This window comes from Chrysoperla carnea, chromosome 3 (genome assembly GCF_905475395.1).
Source record: "Chrysoperla carnea chromosome 3, inChrCarn1.1, whole genome shotgun sequence".
In the NCBI taxonomy this organism is placed as follows: domain Eukaryota; kingdom Metazoa; phylum Arthropoda; class Insecta; order Neuroptera; family Chrysopidae; genus Chrysoperla; species Chrysoperla carnea.
Window position 1 is genome coordinate 60,714,948 of NC_058339.1, and position 21,106 is coordinate 60,736,053.

Below are 21,106 nucleotides of genomic sequence, written 5' to 3' on the forward strand. Positions count from 1 at the left end.
CATAATTAATTATTGTAGTCCATTCAAGTATAGCAGAGATTGTTTTTGATGTCAAAATTGATGTTGTTTGATATGTTTAGTATAAATTAAAATTCAAAACATTCATTTTTTTCTGTGTAATTTACTTTATATTTAGAACATCCCAAATCCCCTGTTCTTAATTTGTTAATTCTACTCTTTACTAGAGCTTCAAAATTTTAAAAATATAAGTGCTAATGTACTTATATAAATAAAAGGAGTTAATTTATTGTAGGTTAATTCAAGTTTTAAATACTTCTAAAAACAAAATATTCATTTTTTACTTTTATTGGGAATTATTTAAAAGGCGTGTTTGCTTATGGGTGTCAGCATATAAAAGCAATTTCTTTTGGCTCACTTTCCTATAAGAAAGTGCCTATAGGTTTTGAAATATACTCTCCCGATTTTATTTACTTGAAGAATTGGGTAAATCAATGAGTATAAGATTATATAAAAAGCGAAATTTCTTAGGCTTTGTTATGATCACTTTCGTTTAGGCTGTATAGTTACATTTTTCACGGTCTCCGGCAGCAATCAGATATTAAGCCCTTTTTCAAACTTAACCTTTACCTAGATTTTTCATTATAAATTGAAAATGCATTATTGGGAAATTAATTTGAATAAAATTGCTAGAATTATTCTGAAAATAAAGAAAATCAAATAGTATTCGCTCAAAATTTTGATACCAGTAGCAATCTAGTTTGCTAGGTTTACTTAGTCAGTGGTTATATATTGACTTGGCAAATTTTTAGAGAATGAATTGAATTTCGAAGGATTTTCAAAATATATTGTGATTTATGATATTGTAAGTTTATTTATAGTTAATTATCAAATGCAATATTTATCACAGATTAAAAACATAAAAATCATATGATTACAGATAGCATAACTAACGACATCTGCAACGTACTTGGAAGTATATCATTTTTAATATTTTAATTCCAATCTTTATTTTATGTAAATATAAAAATATTTTTTATGTGTTACATACTTATACTTCCATATTTTTCAAACAATTTATTTGTTATTTATTATTTAATTTAATATTAAAAATTGAGTAGAGTTCATATCCAGTGTTTATATACAAGATCAGTGTTTGTAGTATTGTCTTTGGTCAACTTTATTGTAATAATAGGCTGCAACCTAATCTTTTATCTATGAATGGCAGATTGTCAAATACATTGTGTGATTGCAGTTTACGTTGTACATAAATATATATCTGTAAATAGGAATATAGGGTTTCATATTTAATCGTAGTGATTGTGTGGTGAATAAAGTGATATCGTTTAGTTTCAATAATAAAATAAAATGAATCCGAATGATGAAGATTCTTGGTTTAGTCAGTGGGAGCAGCAATGTGAAACACAAGGGCCAGATTTAGATCAAGAATACGCAAATGAACAAGAATCTTGTAGGACATTTTTATTTGGTCATTTTCAGGAATCTGCGGGGGCTATAGGACACTTATATGCAGGTATGTTCCATTATAATTCATTATCAAATATTGCCATCAAGGACATGTTTTGGCTAGTGACTATAATATAATGAAGTTTCTGAATTTTTATTACCTTCATTGACGCAGTTAAAATTTTCTCCATTCATTTAAGGCATGATTGTATTTTTATGTAATATTGTCATTGTATGTTAATTCTAGAGAAAAGATTGCCAGAAGTTGATGATCCTAGTGCTTTATGGACTGCCTTTCGTCTAGCTGCAGAATCAGTGACTGGATTATATCGGGGTATGTAGTCTTTTATTATTTTACTACTTTTTTTTTTTTTAATATCTAATGCTTGTAACAATTTTGATTGAAAGAAACGTGTTTATTTTCAACTAATCAACATTCGTTTTTGTATTGTTTGTATTTTTTTTTAATTTGTGCAATATGCTTTGTCATTCGAATTTCTGTCGGTTGGATTTTACTCCGAATTTATATAAATGATTATGTCATGCATCACGCTTATGTAGTAAAATTTCTAAATGTCTGAGGTAATTTTGGTTTATATTGATACGAGTTTGCACCGTTAAGGGATCCGCCCCATATTCTTCATTTCTCACACTAAATATTTGATTATCTTCAAATTAAGGATAATTTAAGGATGAAATGATATTACAAAAGTTTTTGTATTAAAAAATTTATAAATTTCAAGTAAAATTAACGGAATCCTTGCTCTTGTATTTTTTGCTTCAATGTCTTTTTATTCGGAACTACTTTAGCTAAGATGGAAGGATGAAATTAATCTTATCATTTTCGGATACCAAAATTGACTTACGTAGACATTTGCTTCTTCAATTGCATTTAGCAGTTCCTATTTCGTGGAATTTCAATTCTGCTTGAATTACGCCTTCGTCTAATTTTAGTTACTTATCACGTTTTTCATGTTTTTTTGGAGTTATAAATTTAATTGTAAATTGATTAGTAAAATTATTAATTAATCATAACTAATGTAATAACCTCGGTCTACCAGGTTAATTGGCGTCTTTTATACAATATAATATCGTAAATATTTTAAGATATCCATAGCTAAAGACGGATTTTTATTTTGGAATAAAATTCAAATGACCATGCACAAACTTTATGGGAATTTACTTCCAGCTAAATAGTATAAAAGAAATATTTTCTTGTTCTAACCATTCTCAATAAATATCTCAATGAGCACAACGAAAAATAATGAATAGTTTTGGAGTTATTTGGCATTTTCTCCAATGTTTTTCATTATTATTTCAATATAGGTAGTTAATTATATTTGGATTTTTGTAATCTTATGGAATTACTACTATATTAGCGAATTTTTATAGGTTCACTTAAAATTGTTTATGAAAGTATTGCGTTTTTTTATGTATAATCATAAAATTCTCAATAAAATATCAAAAAATTTGTACATTGTGAAACTATAATAATTTTTGATTCAATGCTGCTTGCATGGTTACAACAAATATCATTAACTACCTATGGGATTTTAACGTTTAGATATTAGCGCCACGAGTGTAAAACTGGCGATAATAATTCGTACTAATTAAAACAGGGCGTGGGCCCGTTTTCAGAATTTCCAATTTAGACTATCAAATGGCAATACTTGCACTGACCATTTTCAAAGTATAATAAAATCATTCAAATTCGTATCAGATAAACTCCACTAACTTTGTGTATCATTGTATTTATTTGCTAGGAATATAGTATGTCTCAAGTGGAAATCTAAAAAAACTTCATTACATTATTCAGCATGTTTATTTGTATGTTTTTACGTTTTTTCTAGCTTCCGTAGAAAGTTTGAAACGATCAGGCGAAGCAGGTATATCCATGGGCCATGCACGTCGTTCACGAGAATTAATTGGATGGGTGAGAAAACATAGAAGACCACATATACGAAAAGACGATTTGTTAGCATATCTTACGGGTAAACCACTTCCACCTCCTCATGCGAGGTCTTTTCACAGGTACGCTAACCAAGTATTGAATAAATTATTGTTAAATTGTAATTTATTACCATATATATTTGTATTCGCTGTAAATTTAATTGTTTTTTTACAATAATTATACATTTTATCAAATTTCATTAAAATCGTCAGTTTTAGGATTTTAAAATTTTACTGATTTCCCTTAGATTTGTTTTGCTCAATTAACAACAGATTCTTTATTATTTGATAATTAAAAGAGTGAAAAAAATATTATTCTGGTAATCATTGTGAGAAACTTAAACATTATTCACTTCAGAGTAAAACCAAATTTAGGGCCCAATCCAAAAATCACTCGTTATAATAATATTTTTGAAAAGCAAAGTAAAAAAATAACTTTGAAAATTTTCATATTTTGATGATACTCATGATGTACTCACAATTTTATACAAACACTTTCAAAAAATTTCGTTACATAAATCACAAGAACTTACAGCTAAATTACTGAGTCTAACTTGTCCCATTGAGCTACGTAAAAAGTTTTTGATCAAATTTAATTAGCTTTCGCAGTAGTGACAGAGACAGTTACGATCAGAAGTGCTGAATTCTGAATGACCATCCATCTCCTCGGGTACTGCCCCGATTTTCCTATTATAGTTTCGGCCCTGGCTAGGGCCTGAGGACACAAAACTAAGATTCATTGTTCGGCTAACAATTAGCAAAACCCTGAACTTTTAAGCAAGAATTCTATAACTATTCAAATAGAATAAGAAATGATTTATGATTTATTCTAATAGAATAAATAACGAGTCTGAAATCCATTTTATTATCTAATAACTCTAGCTTATAAATCTGCCTATTATAAATCTACCTATCTTTATAGAGCGCTAGAGAGAGTTTGGGACAAGAATTACATACGGATTGTATCCAAGAAAACTTTTGTTCAGTATGTTTAAAAGAATTTCCCAAAACTCAAAAAATATTATCGAAAGTCATTATATTATCAATAACAATTTAGCAATTGATTGTGACTATGGATTATTCAATATATATGAAACAATATTTCTTCAGAATATCGAACATTTTCTATAAATATTCCATAGGCACCCCAAAACACCATAATGGATCTTTTTCATGAAAATACCTAACCATTAGTCACTAGGTAAGCGCTGATACAATCACATCAACAAATGAAATCCAAATTTATTATATTTCTATAGAACTTTAGAACTTACACATCTATGATTTACTTTTCATTTATTTTTAAATTCAATAAGCATATTATTTGTGTAATCACCTAAAATTAACCTCAACAGAGACCATAAATTATTGTCCAATCTATATCTGGTAGAGCGTTGTATAGATCTTTTGTACAGACACCCTCTTCTCTATTGTCCATGACATTAATGTAGAACACAAACCCATATATGCTGTTAAGCCACAATAATATATAATTTAACGAAACTATTTAAATGATTTTAGAACTTCGCCACGATCATGGAACATATCACCTACTCCAGTTACTGTGGACACAGAATCAAATTTAGACATGTTTAATGAAGCATTAGCAACAACCCAATTAACTACAACAACAATTCCTAGACAAACAGGTCGATCACCACAACGAGCCGTACCATCAGCAACGGGTGAACTATGTGCATTCATTGCATCAGAAATAGCTCGTCATCGTAAACGACCAGCTCCTAGTTCTAGTCCAGCGGATGTAACAATGGACAGTCCTACTCACCATAATTCAAAACGACAACGTTACATGTAGTATCGTATCTTTTTCTCTTTTCAATTCATTGTCATTTTGTATAACTAATTATAAACATACATACATACATCTTTATTATTTAAGTTTCCGACATTTCATATAAGTCTTTTTTTTTTCTTTGTTGTGAATAATGTTAAATAATATTTTTAATAATCATAAGATAATTATCTACAAATGGAGCTCCAGTCTTTTTATCGGATTAAACAAATTTTTGCATATTCTATTCAAATGAAAAACCACTAAATTATAACATAATAAAATTTCAGTACCTTCAAATCTAACAGAAATATAGAGCGATCAAGCTTAACAAAGGCGTAAAAAGCCATATTCAAATGTTTAAGAGCAGGTTTTTTTTTTAACAGATAGAAAATAGTAGTCTTAGTGTTGGCTTTATTGTATAAAAAATGTGCACAAGGTTTAAACAACGAATAATCTAGAAGTAGTTATTGAAATAAATACCACGATACTCAGACATACATTTCGCTAAATATCGTCATTTGGATTGAAACGCAACCATCGTCAGTAGTTAAATTTATTCATATAACACATTACAACATTGTTTATAAAGTTAAAAATAAATGTAAATCTGTTGTATGTTTTTTAACAATATTTTTTAAATAAAATTTCTTAATATACAATTTTTTTCAAGTATCGAAGTATTTATTTCAATAAGTATGTCTTAACTCGAAGTCAACAAAAATTCATCCTTATAATCTGTAAGCTAGTGAATTAAAACTGTGTTAAGTTAGACGATTTTGGAGGTAAATTCATAGACCTATTACTTGAAAATTATGACATTAAAACATATCCATACACCCGAAAATTTTTTCTTATTTTTAATTATTTTGTTAGACAAAGGAAATCTGAAATCATTATCTAAAAAATCAATATTCATCAAATTGTTGGTAGATAAATTATAAAAAAAAAACCCTTTCAAATTCATCCAATTGTTGGGAGATGAATTATAAAAAAAATCCTTCAATATTCATCAAATTGTTGGTAGATTAATTATAAAATTTGGATCGATATTTGGAGCATCCAATTTTAGACTATTATCAATCATATATACATACTTTACATTTAATTTATTTAAGTAAGGTTTAAAAATATTCATTTAGTATTTAAATATGCGTGCGATTTGAATTAAAACTCAAAACAATTTTGCAATAACTTTTAATTAATTTGAATACTTAAAATAAAAATCAGATATTTAAGTTTCTTGTTGAATAGAAAATATTCAAAATCAAAATTTTTTTACTTAATCAATGATATGTTTAATATCATTTGTATTCATTAATTTTTTATTTTCGTTAAATTAATTTAAATTTTATTATTTGGGGTATTTCAATAAGAATCGGATTTTTAAGAAAGAACAATAAACCAAAAAAAAAAAAAAAAATTTCAAAGTGCTTCTGTTAAGATAAACGATAATGTAATTTTTATTTAACCGATAGGTTATTTTAATTTAATGGAGACTACAAAAGCCCCGTATAAATCTTATGGGAATTGGATTTCGATCTAATTTGCTCGTAATACGAAATTTTGTTAGATCTTAGGATCCTGATCGAATTTCTCAATAGACATTCCGATAAATTTTTGTTTGTCGGATGACGGACCCATGTGCAATATAAGCAATTTTTGATATTTATATAATGTTTACTGTAGAAAACATCTAATAAATTAGTTGTTTTTAGGAACAAGCTTTCATTATACTAAAAAGTAGAAAATATTTTATTAATAGCCACGAGCGACTAAGAAAAAAAATTATTTTCCACTTTTTGCTGTATAAAAGCTTGCAAAAATGGCTTATATTGCACATGCGTCCGACATACGACAAACTTCTATCAACTTTAAAAGTAAAATAGAGTTAAGCGTGTCGGTTATTTTAATGGAAGGATTAGTTCTTAATTCGAAAGTGGTGACTAATAAAAATGAATTAATTTGTCAGTTTGTGAATCAGTTATGTATCCTATACTCTTGAAATTAACTGAAAAATGTATTTTGATTACTGAGATGACTGCTATATTGAATAAATAAACGAAACGCCATATGTTTTCTAGTTATTAAATAACAAATAAATTAAAAATTCGATTCTTTATCATCCTATAATAAATATATAATTTTGAGCTTAAGAATATACATTTGATTCATTAAAAATGTATGGTGTAATTCTTGGAGTTAAAAATTTAAACCTAAATAATAATCTTTTATTCTCTATTATGAATAACTAGTCGACTCGTGCAGAATTCCGCAGTGCGGTATCCGTAAATAGGCTAGGAAAATAACATATGTTATACAAAATATCAACGGTATTTTATTGTGTATAGGCAATATATTACATATAGGACATACAAATTACATACTGTACAAAATTGTGTCTTAAAAACCAAATCGATGCGGTACATTTTTAGACTATGAGTCTATTTTTCGTCATTAGCCAGCACGATAAGTTTTAAATTGAGAGGTAAATCATGGAAATTGATAAAAGAGAATAATGAAGATGTCGTGGAGTGACAAAAAACCGGCTAGCGACATAATATATAAGATAATGCAGTGTTGTATCAAAATATCGCTGGCGTATGGAGTATAGCTTAATTAGAGATGGTGTCTAATGTGGAATGCTAATTTTTATGCAGTCTGCGTTATGTAACACATACCACCGCATAAAATTTAGCAATCCCACATTAGAAACTATCTCTATTTTGAGTATTTATAAGGGCCAACTATATCCTGCCATTCCATTTTTCCTGTTAAAAAAAATTTCTAGTGGATCATATGTGTATAATGAGTAAATAAAAAATTGATATTTATTAGTCTTAAATGTTCAGCCGATCTATTCTATTTAACTATCGTGTATTACCAAAAATACGCAAATTATTTGTAAAATATAATACGATTTGTAAAATAAAGAAGTCATTCTTGTAACAGATAAAATTTAAGACTTGTATTTTAATAAAATGCCGTAGTATAAGTAGCAAACAAGAGTACAGGACCTTATTTCTTTGAAAAGCTTTATGCTACTACAAATTGAAAAATTGGAAAAATTTTTGGTTTTTTAATCGTTAATATTTGGAATATTTGCTAATTATAAAAATTAGAATATGAATGTAAAAATCAAGTGGGTTTAGTTTTAAAAAAAATCCATCGTTTCTTTTATCACATATTTATTAACTGTAATGTTTAATTGAAGAAAAAATTTAATTTTCAGACATTGAAAGCCAGAAAGTAGTATTAATTCTGTAATGAAGTTCTTATATGAATGGTTTGCAAAGAATATTACAACTATACCAAGAATGGAAACGGTCATCAGCTTATATGTTATTTGCAAAGAATATTACAACTATATCAAGAATGGAAACGGTCATTAGCTTATGTGCCTAATATGCCATTTTTGGATTTCTATAAACCCACATACAAATAATTTTTAAATTAATGTGCCATAGCATTTTTTAAAATATGAACAAACAGTAAAATTACATATATAAGGCTCATTCCATCTACATATTTCAGTACACGGGCAGCCACACCGGTTTAGGGATATCTCTTAGCTATTTCTATGCAAATGCCGGAAGAGTACTGAGATGTCGGGCCATCACTTTGTGAACGTATATATTGCTCTTAAGTTGACCAATATATTTTTGTTTCCATATCTGATTTAGTTGTAATTTTTTTGAAGGGTTATTTTAAGAAAAAATGATTTGACTTACTTACGAATAGGTTGCACTAGTGTAATCAAAACTCGGGTTTGATTAATTTTTGCTTAATATAAGTTTAAAATACCTGTGATTGCTTACAAATTAAAAACCTGTTATTTTAATCTTTGAATAACACAGCAAAATTTCCTTACAATTTTTATAAACCGTTTAAATGCACCAAAAATAAAAAAAATTAATTTTCAGAAAATACTTCTATTGATAGTTTTCTTCGTTGTATTGAAGTTGTCTTCAATCAGTTTTTTAGTAACAAATATGGTTAATTTTGAGAACCAAAATTGAATTTATTTTGCAGGAAAAGAAGATATTAAAATTCGAAAATCTGACTGTTAAATTCATTCAAAAGCAAATTTTTCCATCCAGAATTTATTAATTTTTCGAAAATTGTTTAACGCTAAACAAATCAAAATTGATTCTATAATTTTAAATATAAGTTAATAAAAAACCACCAACTAGTTTTATATCAAGATTCTCATTTTTAGGAAATAAACTTAGAAAAAAAAATCTAGAACAGTAAACAATTTAAGACTAAAATGAAATTGAAAATGATATTCTCAAAATTGTATTGAGTTTTATTCTAGTCAATTTCAGTAATAATAAAAAAATTAGTATTTAACTGTGATGAAAACAAAATAATCGAATGTATAAACATGCTTAACAATGATCTGAAAGTAACTTAATTACTTCTATCAAAAAAGAAAAAAACACGCTATTTAAATTAGGAATTCTGATGGTGATTATTGCAAACTAAAACCAAAAGAAGATTTTTTTCTGTGATTGTTTTGTTAAAAAATTGTACTGATTTAAATTTATTTAAACAGAATCGTGCAGTTTAATTACAATAAAGAGAGCTGATTTATTTGCTTAAGTATTCATTTGATACAACTGTCACTAAATCTGGACGTGTTGATACATTTTCCATCATGAATTACGGGATCAATACCTTATATATTAAATAAGTTGTTTTCTTAATGTACTATAAAATGATCGATAGTGGTACTCAAGTAAATAAATTGGTGAGAATCAACTTTTATAATATATGATAATCTATAAAGGAAAATTTTTTTTCCTCTGTTTGCTATTGATATTGGAACCGACCGTAATAACGAATCAAGAAAAGTAACTTATAAATAAAATGCTGCTGTCTTGTACAGGATGATTTTTTAAAATATCATCTTTATATTTCGAAAACGAAATGGTAAATCAAGGTAAAAAAAGACAGTATTTAGTTATTTTATACAGGGTCAACTCTTTTTCTTTCGTATCAGATTTGTTTTCTTTGTTGTATGAAGGCTTTTTTCCAAGATCTCCATTGCACGATGCCTCTATTTTTTTTATCAGTGGTGTTCACATTTAAAGTTTTTTGAGATTATTTTATTAAATGTTTTTAAGTAGTATCTATGACAGATATGGCATATTACAAAAGCTTGAAGCTAGAATATGTAAGCCGCTTTGCAATAAACTCAATTTTATGGTTTCGCTTTATTTTTTAATATTTTTTTGACAATTTGACGACAGATAAAAATTCAGAATACGAAAAATAAAAGTTAATTTTTCCGAATTATATTAACAATTACAATAAATTATGGTATGGGAAACGGTGCATGGTAATGGAAATTGAATTCATCTTTCAAAAGTTCTCGCGTCAATTTTTCAGTTTCGTCAGTCCAAGTACTTGGATGCGAGACACGAATCTTCCAATAAGCAACCATATTATTATTATCTATTTCCTTGCTTTAAAAGATGCTTACTTAAATATTTTAGTACAAAGGACGGTATATAGTCTATCTTCACTCATCTGATAATCAGTTGAGACATATTTTTTATGACATTTTATTAATTAAACATGCCTATAGTATTTTTTCTATCACAATGTGTTCATGGCTATTTTTAATTTAATTAATTTTTTCCATGAACGATTTTTTTCAGGCAAGCTTATGCCATTATTTTCGTTATAAAATTATCTTTCTTCTTCGTTACTTATATTGAGTTATGTGTTCATACTTGATGAGGTAACTTCACCAATCTGTTAACTAATCGAAATTTGTATCATAAGAAAGATAATTTAATTACGAAATTAATAGTATAGGCTTGCCTGAAAAAAAACCGTTCATGGAAAAAATTAATTAAATTAAAAATAGCCATGAACACTTTTCGATAGAAAAACTATGATAGGCATGATCAAAAATAGATAAAATTTCATAGAAAAAGTCTCAGATGGGTGAAGATCGATCTTATGCCGTCTCTTAGATCATTTATGAATGCCACTGATATAAAAATTGAATAAATATTATTTCAATATTAAGTATCGGTTCGTTTGCGTCACAGATTTATAAAAACATAAGACAATCGCAAATAAAAATGGGCCTATAATATTCATTATTTATGGCAACAAGTATATTACGATTACAATTAGTTTTATTTTTTAATGAAAATGAATATTATTGGGAAAAAATATTTTGTTTTATGAAATTCTTGTACAAATTGCAATCGATTTTTTGAAATATATGGCGATTGAAGGAAAGCGATGATATCTCTGATTGTAACTTGAGTGTTTTGATTTTTAAGTAATTCAAGTTGAAAGCGCGATTAGATAGGAAAAGGATTGTAATATTTACCTCATAATAAACTCAAAGTCATGTGGATTTTTCACAGGCAGGATCTAATAGATTTAACTTCTAAGATAAATCAATTTCTGTTGCAATTTGTACGAGGGATATAAGAGAATTGTATAATTGAAATCCTAATTGCAACCATATAATTAGTTCAGAAAGACAGCTAAGACAATTTGTTTTAGATTTTATGCTTATGTGCTAAAAATAGAGTATAGTTTAATTTTTTTATGACAATGGTATTCCAATCTGATGTCATGGTGTTCGTAGTTACAAAAATACATGTTATTTTTTACAAAATTAATTTACTGTATGCCCTCAATAATATAATTTATTGTTTGGTTGTGTGACTAGCAATACGAGTGTCAATTGAGATAAAATCTCATGATTAATGGAAATTAGCCATCACATCATGGTCATACATCTCTCGTTTTTCTAATTATTCGTAAAATCCAGGATCACGTGACCTCGAAGACTTAAAAAAACGTATATATTGTTTCGTGGGATATCCAAATGGTTAAATATGACATCAAATTGTTTTATTAATCAGATTTCAGGTTTTGTTAACTTGGAAATCTGGAATTTCACAATGTTTCAGTAAAAAAAATTCGTGAAGAGTACACAGAAAAAAACACCGAAGCCCATTTCTTTCAGGGACCTTATTGAAATCTGTATATGTAAAGAGCCCTTGATATTACAAAGAATATGGTAGTGGCTTGCTTTATATAACCATTGCAATACTAAACTATATTGTAATTAAATAACTCGAAGAGTATTAAAATTTGACTCGGATAGTTTTTCCCGTATACTCTTCAAATGCTTTCGATATTTTTGAAGAAAAAATTTACAATTACTTTAGAAAGCAGAAATCAAAAACAGTTTTAAATCTGTCTAAAAATCAGAGGTACAAATACAAAAAATTAATACAAAAATCTTATACCTACAATTCATTGTCATATTATTGTCGTCAATAATTCTTGTAAGAAAGAGAGAAATTTTGGAATACTACCAATAAAAAATATAAACTATTATCACCGTGGAATTGCGAAACGTAAATATTTCAAAACAAAATTAAAAAACTGTTCTAAGTAAATATGTGAATTTAGTTATAATTTCATTATGATTTGTGTACATAAATAAGTTTAAAATCAACACAATTTACTTTAAAAGTTATATTTTTAATAATAATTAATTAAAATACATTTAATAAAGATATTATTCATTTTAATTAATATATAAATTCTTTTCTTTCCTTCTTTCTTTTGACCTACTATTATAAAACTGACGCCCGACTGTTTGTGTACTCAGCCAGACTTAAAAACGATTTACACGAATTCAAAGTTACGCGATCTCATAGAACAACATATACCTCACTTGACTCCACGTACCGTATAAGTTAGAAGTATTACTGCAACATCGCGCTAGGTTAATTTTAATCACAAATTTGAAAAGTATAACCCAAATTTAGTAGGATTACATACTTGGTTTATCAAAATTGGATAAAATTTGGGTGTGATAGAGCAAAATTAATTTTTTTGGATTTCGATGACATCATAAAGCTAAAAAATCCGTATTTTTGATAACACAGGCAAATTTGATCCGATCTTATTGGAATTTTTTCTGAAGCCCACTAAAATTGAGTCATTCTTTCCAGCTGTGATGTCAGTTTTTCGTTAGCTATCGCATATGTGTTTAATTCCGGGGCCAGGACTCCACATTCTTGAAACCTATTAGAGCTAGATTAATTTTGGTCAAAAATTTGAAATGTATGACTAAAATTTAGTAGGATTACATACTTGGTTTATCAAAATTCGGATGTGATAGTATGGGAACAAAATTAAGGCTCATATTATCAATTAGTAAAAAATTATAAAAATTAAATGTTCTTTATAACAAAATAAACAACTTTTGTTTGAAACATTTTTTGTGTGATGTGATAGTCATCAACACTGTCTATACGTGGTATTTCAACAATTAACTCAGTCAATTGTTTGTTTTCACTTGTTTTTATTGTTTTATGTTTTGCTTTGCATTAATTGTTCAACTCTTTCCTTAATAGCAGTTAGACTTAATCTATCACCATAGACATTTAACATTTCCAATATTACACCGTTGGTCCACCCAAATCCAAACTGAACAGTATATTCGCCACCTGCACCGCGTTGACCTGGAAATTCGCAATGATACTTTTCATACATTCGCTGCAAAAAATAAATTAATAGGATTTATTGTACGTTTTTTTAAGACTGCAAAAGCAGTTGGTCAATTGATTTTGTTTTTAATAAAAAAAAAGGATAGTAATAGCTATGTGGGTGTTAATTGTTGAAGTATTAGATTTTATTTATTGAACCCTCATGCTGTGATTACAAAACGATTGTAATAAAATTAAATAAATAATTAAAAAAATCAAAAACTTCATTACGTTAAATAAAATCTAAAAGGAAAGAAAGTCCAGTAGTTTACAAAGCAGAGTAGATGTAGATTTTAATTTTAAGGTTAAGTTAAAGTCGCTATGTAAACTACTGAGCTTGTTTCTTTCTTTTCAGATTTTATTTAACGCAGTGGGGTTTTTGATTTTTTTAAAATTTTTTATCTTATTTTAGACTTTTTAGTGTCTCAGCACTAAAGAAACTCTTATTATACTATATCAAAACTTTAAAGCCAATATTATTCCAAATTAAATATAAACATATATAACTTATATAATCTCCTTTAAATTTTCTTTATTTTGATACCCTACTCCATAGCTTTTGTTAATTTTTTTTATTAACATATTACTATTTCGCTGCAAAAATTCGCCATTTTGTTTTGTTTTTTCAAAAAACTATCTAAGAACACTTGGGTTTTTGAGAAAAATATAATGATAATTTAAATGTCGAAATCCATTGAGCCGTTTGAAAGATACGAGGTAATAAAGAAATTTACAAATATACATACATACAAGATACGCGCGAAAAACATTACCACTCCTTGACAGTCGGGTAAAAAGATGGAATATTTTTAACACTACATATTTATTTTGTTATTGAAGGTGATTTGATCCAATATCTGACTTATTTAAAAAATGATATCAGTGTTGCAATCTATGGTTGCAACTTAGTAGTTTTACTACTAAAATTAGTAGTTTTTATTGCTCGTTAGTGGGAAAATTTGTGACAAACTAGTATTGTGTATTAAGCAAGTAATTTTTTAATTACTTACCTTGCCACTATCATAACTTAGATAATTTGAGTAAATCCAACGTTCTGTTAACTCGAAAGCTAGTTCTTTTGCATAATCGCTATCACTATTTTGTAATCCTTCCACCATATAACCTATTAATGGTGGCCATACATTCGGGTAGTCCCATTGTTGACTAGTATTAATATTACTTGCTGGGACGCCGCCTGGTAAATGAAATTCCTTTGTTCCGTTTAAATACTGAGCAACACGATTAGCAACATCAGCAGAACTTTGACTTGCATGAATAACTTTGGTCCATAATGGGCTCATGTTACTTGGATAAAACTGTTTTCGATGTTCACCAGTTGTGATATCCACATCAAACCAAATACCATCTGTTTCGCTCCATAAAACTTTATAAATTGATTCTCGAAATTCATCACCTTTCTTTTTCCACTCCTCTGATTTTGCAGTGTTACCCAATAATGAATATAATTCCGTTAGATGATCAAGACCACCACAATAGAAAGCATTTAAGTCGACTGGAGCAATATTTGTTACTTTAAGGTTTTTTAAACTTCTGTCAGTATCTGGGTTCGCAAACCAACGGCTACTGTAATCCCAACCACTTTCTGCAGCACTTTTAAATTCTTTATATAAATATTTTAAAGAATCAGTAGCATTATCTGTCATTATATAATCTTCTCGATAACCCTCTGGTCTTGGACCTTCAACGTCTACATAATATCGTAGTAAAGTATTACCTTTTACACTAATCTTACTGTTTTTTGACCAAAATACTAATTCCTTTTCTAACAGTTGAATGTTAGTGTTTTCTCCAACCTTTTCCTCCAAAAACTTTTTATCGTTTGTTTTTTTCACATATAAATATACCATATGGGCTAATAATGGTGGCTGCGATCGTTTTTCATAATATATACGTCCTCCATTTAGAACAAAACCGTATTTATCAACAAACCAAAAGAAATTTTTAAGCATATCTCGAGCCGTATCCTTCATTTCACATATTAACAATCCAGAAATAATCCAATATGAATCCCAATAATATGGTTCTCTAAATCGTCCACCAGGAACAACAAATGTATATGGTACTGGTAAAATAGAATATTGCTTACTTTTGGTTTTAGCTTCATTAGGTACTTTACGTGCTAATTCAGGCCACATTTCATTTAAAAAACTTGCAAATTTTTTTAATTCCGGATCTTTTATGTTATTTAAAAAAGGCGGGCTTTTGTTAAAATCTTCAGGGGTGATTTCGTCTAATTCTTTTACTTCTTCGAAAGTTTTATTTACAAATTCAGATAGTTGATCACGCGATGGTTTGCAGTTTGTTTCATTCATTAACTTGTTAAAATTACGTAATGTTTCAATTTCAGAATTTCTCATTCGCATATCAACAAATGATTTGGAATCGCGATACAAATGTGGTTGGGTCGTTTGAACTTCATGCAATAAAGGTCCATAACAATACACCCTCGATGAACACGGCTGCTTTGTTGAATCGTCTGGAGCTTCGATGTTAATACTAATAACAATAAAGGGTAATCAGATAAAAGTTGTATATTTTTTAAATTGAAATAAAAACAAAACGGTGTACGATATAAATATGATTCTTGAAAGTTTTATAAACATTGGATGTTTACTTCCCAGTACACATATCTTTAGGTTTCATGGCCAGGACAAGGCATATATTAACACCAATTTGGAGAAGTATGTGTGTGTTTGTGTGTGTGTGGTACGTTCGTTTTTTTAGTCATCGAACAAAAAATCATATCAACTTCGTTGAGGTGATGTAATTACGTTTCTATAGAATCATAACAATGAATCATATAATATAAAACAAACAATATCATTTTTGAGTGATTAATGCAGTGGTTTGGAAAAAAGTGTTCCGATTACTGGACGTTTCCGATTATTGAGTGTTTCGATTATCAAGACTTAACTGTACCCTGGTGGAAAAAATATTTGAAAAAAGAATAAGTCTTAATAAGTCTTAGGAAATTCTGAAAAAGTCTTAGAAGCTTTAAAAAAGTATTAAGAACTCTGAATAACTCTGAATTAGACTAGTCCGAAAACGTTGAGAAATTCAAAGTTCCTAAGACTTTTTCAGAATTTCTTATTCTTTCTTCAAATATTTTTTCCACCAGGGTAATGTTAAATTTACTTTCATTACCATTTTTTACACTGGCACACGGGGTTGATTTCGTTGACTTTATTGTCTAAGTTTGCTCTGATGTCTTTACTGCTTTCCGTAGATTCTACATCCACCATTTGGATATCTTCTTCTAGATCCACTATCACTTCTTCTGCAGTTCCGTAGCGCTGTAGCTTGTCATAGTTAATTATTGTCCTCTTGAGTGTTGGTACAATTGTCTTATTATAACGTTTTCCGTAAAAGGGATTGAATTTTAAAAGAGTTTGGGTTTTGACCGGTTTGGGTGCATACGCAGAATTAATTCTATAACGTTCAAGATATCCATCAGGACTCGTTCGAATTATCGTATAATTCCTTAAAAATAAAAATTGTTTAAATATCCCGGTTGCATTCTTGTATGCTAATGTTTGAACTTAAATTGTTTAAATTAAATGACAAAATAATATTATGTCAGAAAAAATAATGTCCATATGGTGGAAGCAGTGTAAAAAGCAATTGATTTTACAAAGTTTTCTTTAGTCACAAATAGAAAATTGAAAACACAAAAATTGTATAGGTATTGCACAAAAAGACAAGTTTGCTTGAAACATTTGTTCACCAACTCTATAAATTCATCATAATTTCAACTCATTTTCAGCTCAAGATTAATACGCATCTTACATTTGCTTATTTTTAAGCAGCATATTATTATGTTTAACATTTTTAATAATAAAAAATACACTTAAACACATAAAAAAAATCGCTTCTTTTAAAAAATTTTACATATTTGCTAAATTTGAATTTTCCATATATAGTTGCAATATCTCCGCGAAAAATGATTGGGACCATGATCTACAACTCATTCGCATAATCGCATGCTTTACAGTTTTTTGTATGATATTTTATGGTCATTTTAGTTTGCTGAGTTATAAATGATAATGGCAATTTTGTTTAAAATTTGACCGGTTTTTTTTTTTTAAAGAAATTTTTTGACCCAGGGAACATTTTAATATTATTTTTTCCTAGAATCTAAAATTATTAAATTTTGATTAACAAAACAGTACTTACTTTCCTTTCATACATCCATAAATAGGACAACAATCGGGGAAATTTAGTTTGTCATTTTGGGATCGTACTTCATTACAACCGGGTTCCTTACGATAATCGAGCCTGCATCTGTTTTTCAAAATATGAATTTTTATATATTAAAAATAATATCTATTCCTAAAACAAGCCGATTTTCATTATCTTTAGACTTGATGCTACTACGGAACATGCATATATATTTCTAGATGAAATTCTCAAGTTAGGTACAAAATAATCTTGAAAATCAACATCTAAATCGAAACGTCAAGTTCTAAGGTCGTCATCTAGTACAATTTTTTAACGCTTCAACTCTTTTTCTAAGAAAACGATTATTTTCAGAGTGACTTTACAAATTACATTTAGCCAACGAGTTTTGAGTAATTTTCGTGATTAATTTTGAAAGTCGTTTTATTGTGTAAGTAAAGTTTTAGTGGGCTTTAATGTTGAATTCGCAACGGACGACCAACGACAAATGAACTGTATGAAATTATGAAAAATGGATTAACTATATGTACCGGATACGCAGATTCTGCATATATTATTTCTTAAAGGTGTTTTTTTAATAATTCATCATTTTTATTGAATATGGTGTCATTTTTAACATAATTGTCACCATTTGACATGAAAAAATAATATTTAACAAGTGGAAGCAAGCAATTGACTGAGTTAAATGTAAAAATTGTCTGTATATATACAAATTTTTTAGGCCTTTGCGAAGCGAAACCCGTGCACCTTGGTGACAAATCGGGTTCGTACTTTGTGGTGCTTACATCTGGGTGCGGAAATTTCGCACGGGTCATCTTATTTTATATAATTTACTAGACAAATCTGTCAATATTAATATGTCGCTAGTCATGGCAGAGATTAGATAGAATTTACTTGTACGGTACAGCTACAGCATAGTTGATATCGATGTCATCGAATAATTTAAAACGACTACATTTATGCATTCCACATGTACCAGGATAAGTCTGTTTTCTTCCAATAGCAAATCGATTTTGCTCATTTCGTGTAACACACTCTAGATAAAGGAAAAACAACGTTAATAATAATACAACGTCGGATTATAATAAAAACCTCGAATCTTAAAAAAATGTTAGCATTTTCGGATAGAATAAATCAACAATGATTTTTTTGATAAAAAATGTTTTTGAGATTCTGGATTTACATTCTACGCTTCCTTAAATTGGTTAAATGTATTATAGATTAATATTTTTACATATATGATACTTGCGGTAAATAAGGCCCAGAAGGTTTTCGTCTTAATATTTCGAAAATAGAATGGAAAGTTAAAAATGGGAAACAAATATTTCATTATTTTTTGCTGGAATAAAAATACAGTATTAATTTTTTGATACAGACTCGTCTATTGCTTAATAACGTTATGAGAGAAGCAGAGCTGAAAACAAAATGTTGTGAATCTCACCTGTTCTTAATAATGGTTCACCGAATACAGTAGACGTGCATGAAAAATATAAAAAACTTAATGTGAAAAAATCGAAATAATTAATAAACATTTTTATTTATTTTAATTAAAATATTTATTTCATTAAATCAGAATCTATTTAATAACAATATTTGATTAGAAACTAATTAATTCGTAGAATTAATTTTACTTTTATATAGCTAATTATTTAGGAAAAAAAATGATTAACCAAATATTTTTTTATGGGTACAATTAATTAATTTTATTTTTATTTTAATGAGCTAACAATTTTTTTCTACAAATTATTTTAATAAATTAAATTAAATATAGTAATGTGAACATGGAACCCGACTAAATAAAAAATGTAAAAAAAAAATTTCTCAAAAAAAATTAACTACTAAGGCAGGAAAATTTTCCAAGGGTGAGCAGGCGGTCAGCCACCCTAAGATTATTGTCAGTGCATAAGGAACAATAAACTTCTATGAGATCAAAACTTTTAACTAATAATTATCTGGATATTTTAAAATAAAAATGAGTTTCTAAATATATGTTAATCGAGATATTGATTGACTCTTAAAGTAGAAACACATTTTTTCTAAAAGATTGTTATCGATTTTAATTTAAAATAATAAATAATAAATTGTAAACTATAAATTAAAATTTTTGTTATTGATTTTTCTAGAGTAAGAAATCTGCGAAAATCGTTTTATTGAAATGCAACTGTAGACTATTTGGAATCGCTTAACGATTTGAACCAGAATTTTCTATGAAGTCGGTTGCCAAGTTCATTTAGCTTTTAATATAATTTACTATACCCGGCATATATGAAATATATATCAAGGTATACTAATTTTAGCCCAAGTTTGTATCGCTTAAAAATATTGATGATACGAAAAATATTTTGGTATAGGTTCATAAAATCACCAAATTTTCCTTTGTCCGTTTGCCCGCCTGTCCGCCCGTTGTTATAGCGTGCTCAGAACGTATAAGTGAGTTTGATTTCGTAAATGAGCAACGTTTTCGTAAATGTCAATTAGGTCTTGGTTCCATATAACCCATCTTGTAAACCGTTAGAGATAGAACAAAAATTTAAATTTAAAAAATGTTTCTTATAAAAAATTAAACAACTTTTGTGAAAAATTTTTCGCAAACATCATTTTTTTACCCGTGAGTTTTCAAATTAGGATAAAATTTTGGTGTCCATTTTCTTCAAAACTGTAAAAGACAGGGCAGTTGAAAATTTGCATGTGGCTTCAACTAACGGTCTTTTGAAAGATCTTCGAAAAACAAAAATAGTGTAAGCACTGACATTCAACACATTCTATACAGCGTATTTCAACAATTAACTCAGTCAATTGATTATTTTAAATTGTTTTTATTAGTTTTAAAAAGAGTGTTGGTACGAAATTTGTTTATTGACATTTAATCCACGTCGAATAATACGTGGAGATACATGACATTGAACAATATGTTTGAACGGTGTTTCTTGGTACAAAAATAATAAATTAGAGCAGTGCTAATATTCTTGGAGCCAGCCAAAATTTTTTTTGACAAAAATCACTCTGACTACCTTTTTTTTTTTAAATAGATCTTATGATGATGTACCTAATATAATGCAGCGCAAGGGTGATACGCTCGGTAATCCACCTATTGCATTTTCCCACCTAGAAGTTTTCTTAATATTTTGACCAGCTTATTCCGAGTTGAGGGGCGCCAAAACATTTGTATGTATGTCCTAGAATTTTGCAATCAATATTCATC

General features: G+C 28.2%; 2 protein-coding genes across 3 annotated transcripts; one reads left to right on the plus strand and one right to left on the minus strand.

Annotated features, from left to right (window-relative positions):
- The first annotated feature begins 1,189 nt into the window (after nucleotides 1-1,189).
- LOC123294912 (UPF0472 protein C16orf72 homolog) lies at nucleotides 1,190-9,315 on the plus strand. 2 transcript variants are annotated; one of them, XM_044876103.1, is made up of 5 exons: nucleotides 1,190-1,492; nucleotides 1,673-1,759; nucleotides 3,276-3,456; nucleotides 4,897-5,187; nucleotides 8,400-9,315. In XM_044876103.1, the coding sequence occupies exons 1-5, from the start codon at nucleotides 1,327-1,329 to the stop codon at nucleotides 8,404-8,406; spliced, it is 732 nt and encodes a 243-aa protein (XP_044732038.1). In that variant the 5' UTR covers nucleotides 1,190-1,326; the 3' UTR covers nucleotides 8,407-9,315. The 2 variants fall into 2 exon arrangements, with proteins under 2 accessions (XP_044732038.1, XP_044732039.1); XM_044876104.1 differs by lacking the exon at nucleotides 8,400-9,315 and having other exon boundaries at nucleotides 4,897-5,722.
- Nucleotides 9,316-13,529: 4,214 nt separating this feature from the next.
- LOC123295692 (trehalase-like) lies at nucleotides 13,530-17,082 on the minus strand. Its single transcript, XM_044877113.1, has 3 exons — nucleotides 16,873-17,082; nucleotides 14,718-16,224; nucleotides 13,530-13,717 (listed from the first exon to the last, which is right to left on the minus strand). Exons 1-3 carry the CDS (start codon nucleotides 16,968-16,970, stop codon nucleotides 13,532-13,534), a joined length of 1,791 nt encoding a protein of 596 aa, XP_044733048.1. The 5' UTR covers nucleotides 16,971-17,082; the 3' UTR covers nucleotides 13,530-13,531.
- Between the last annotated feature and the right edge of the window lie 4,024 nt (nucleotides 17,083-21,106).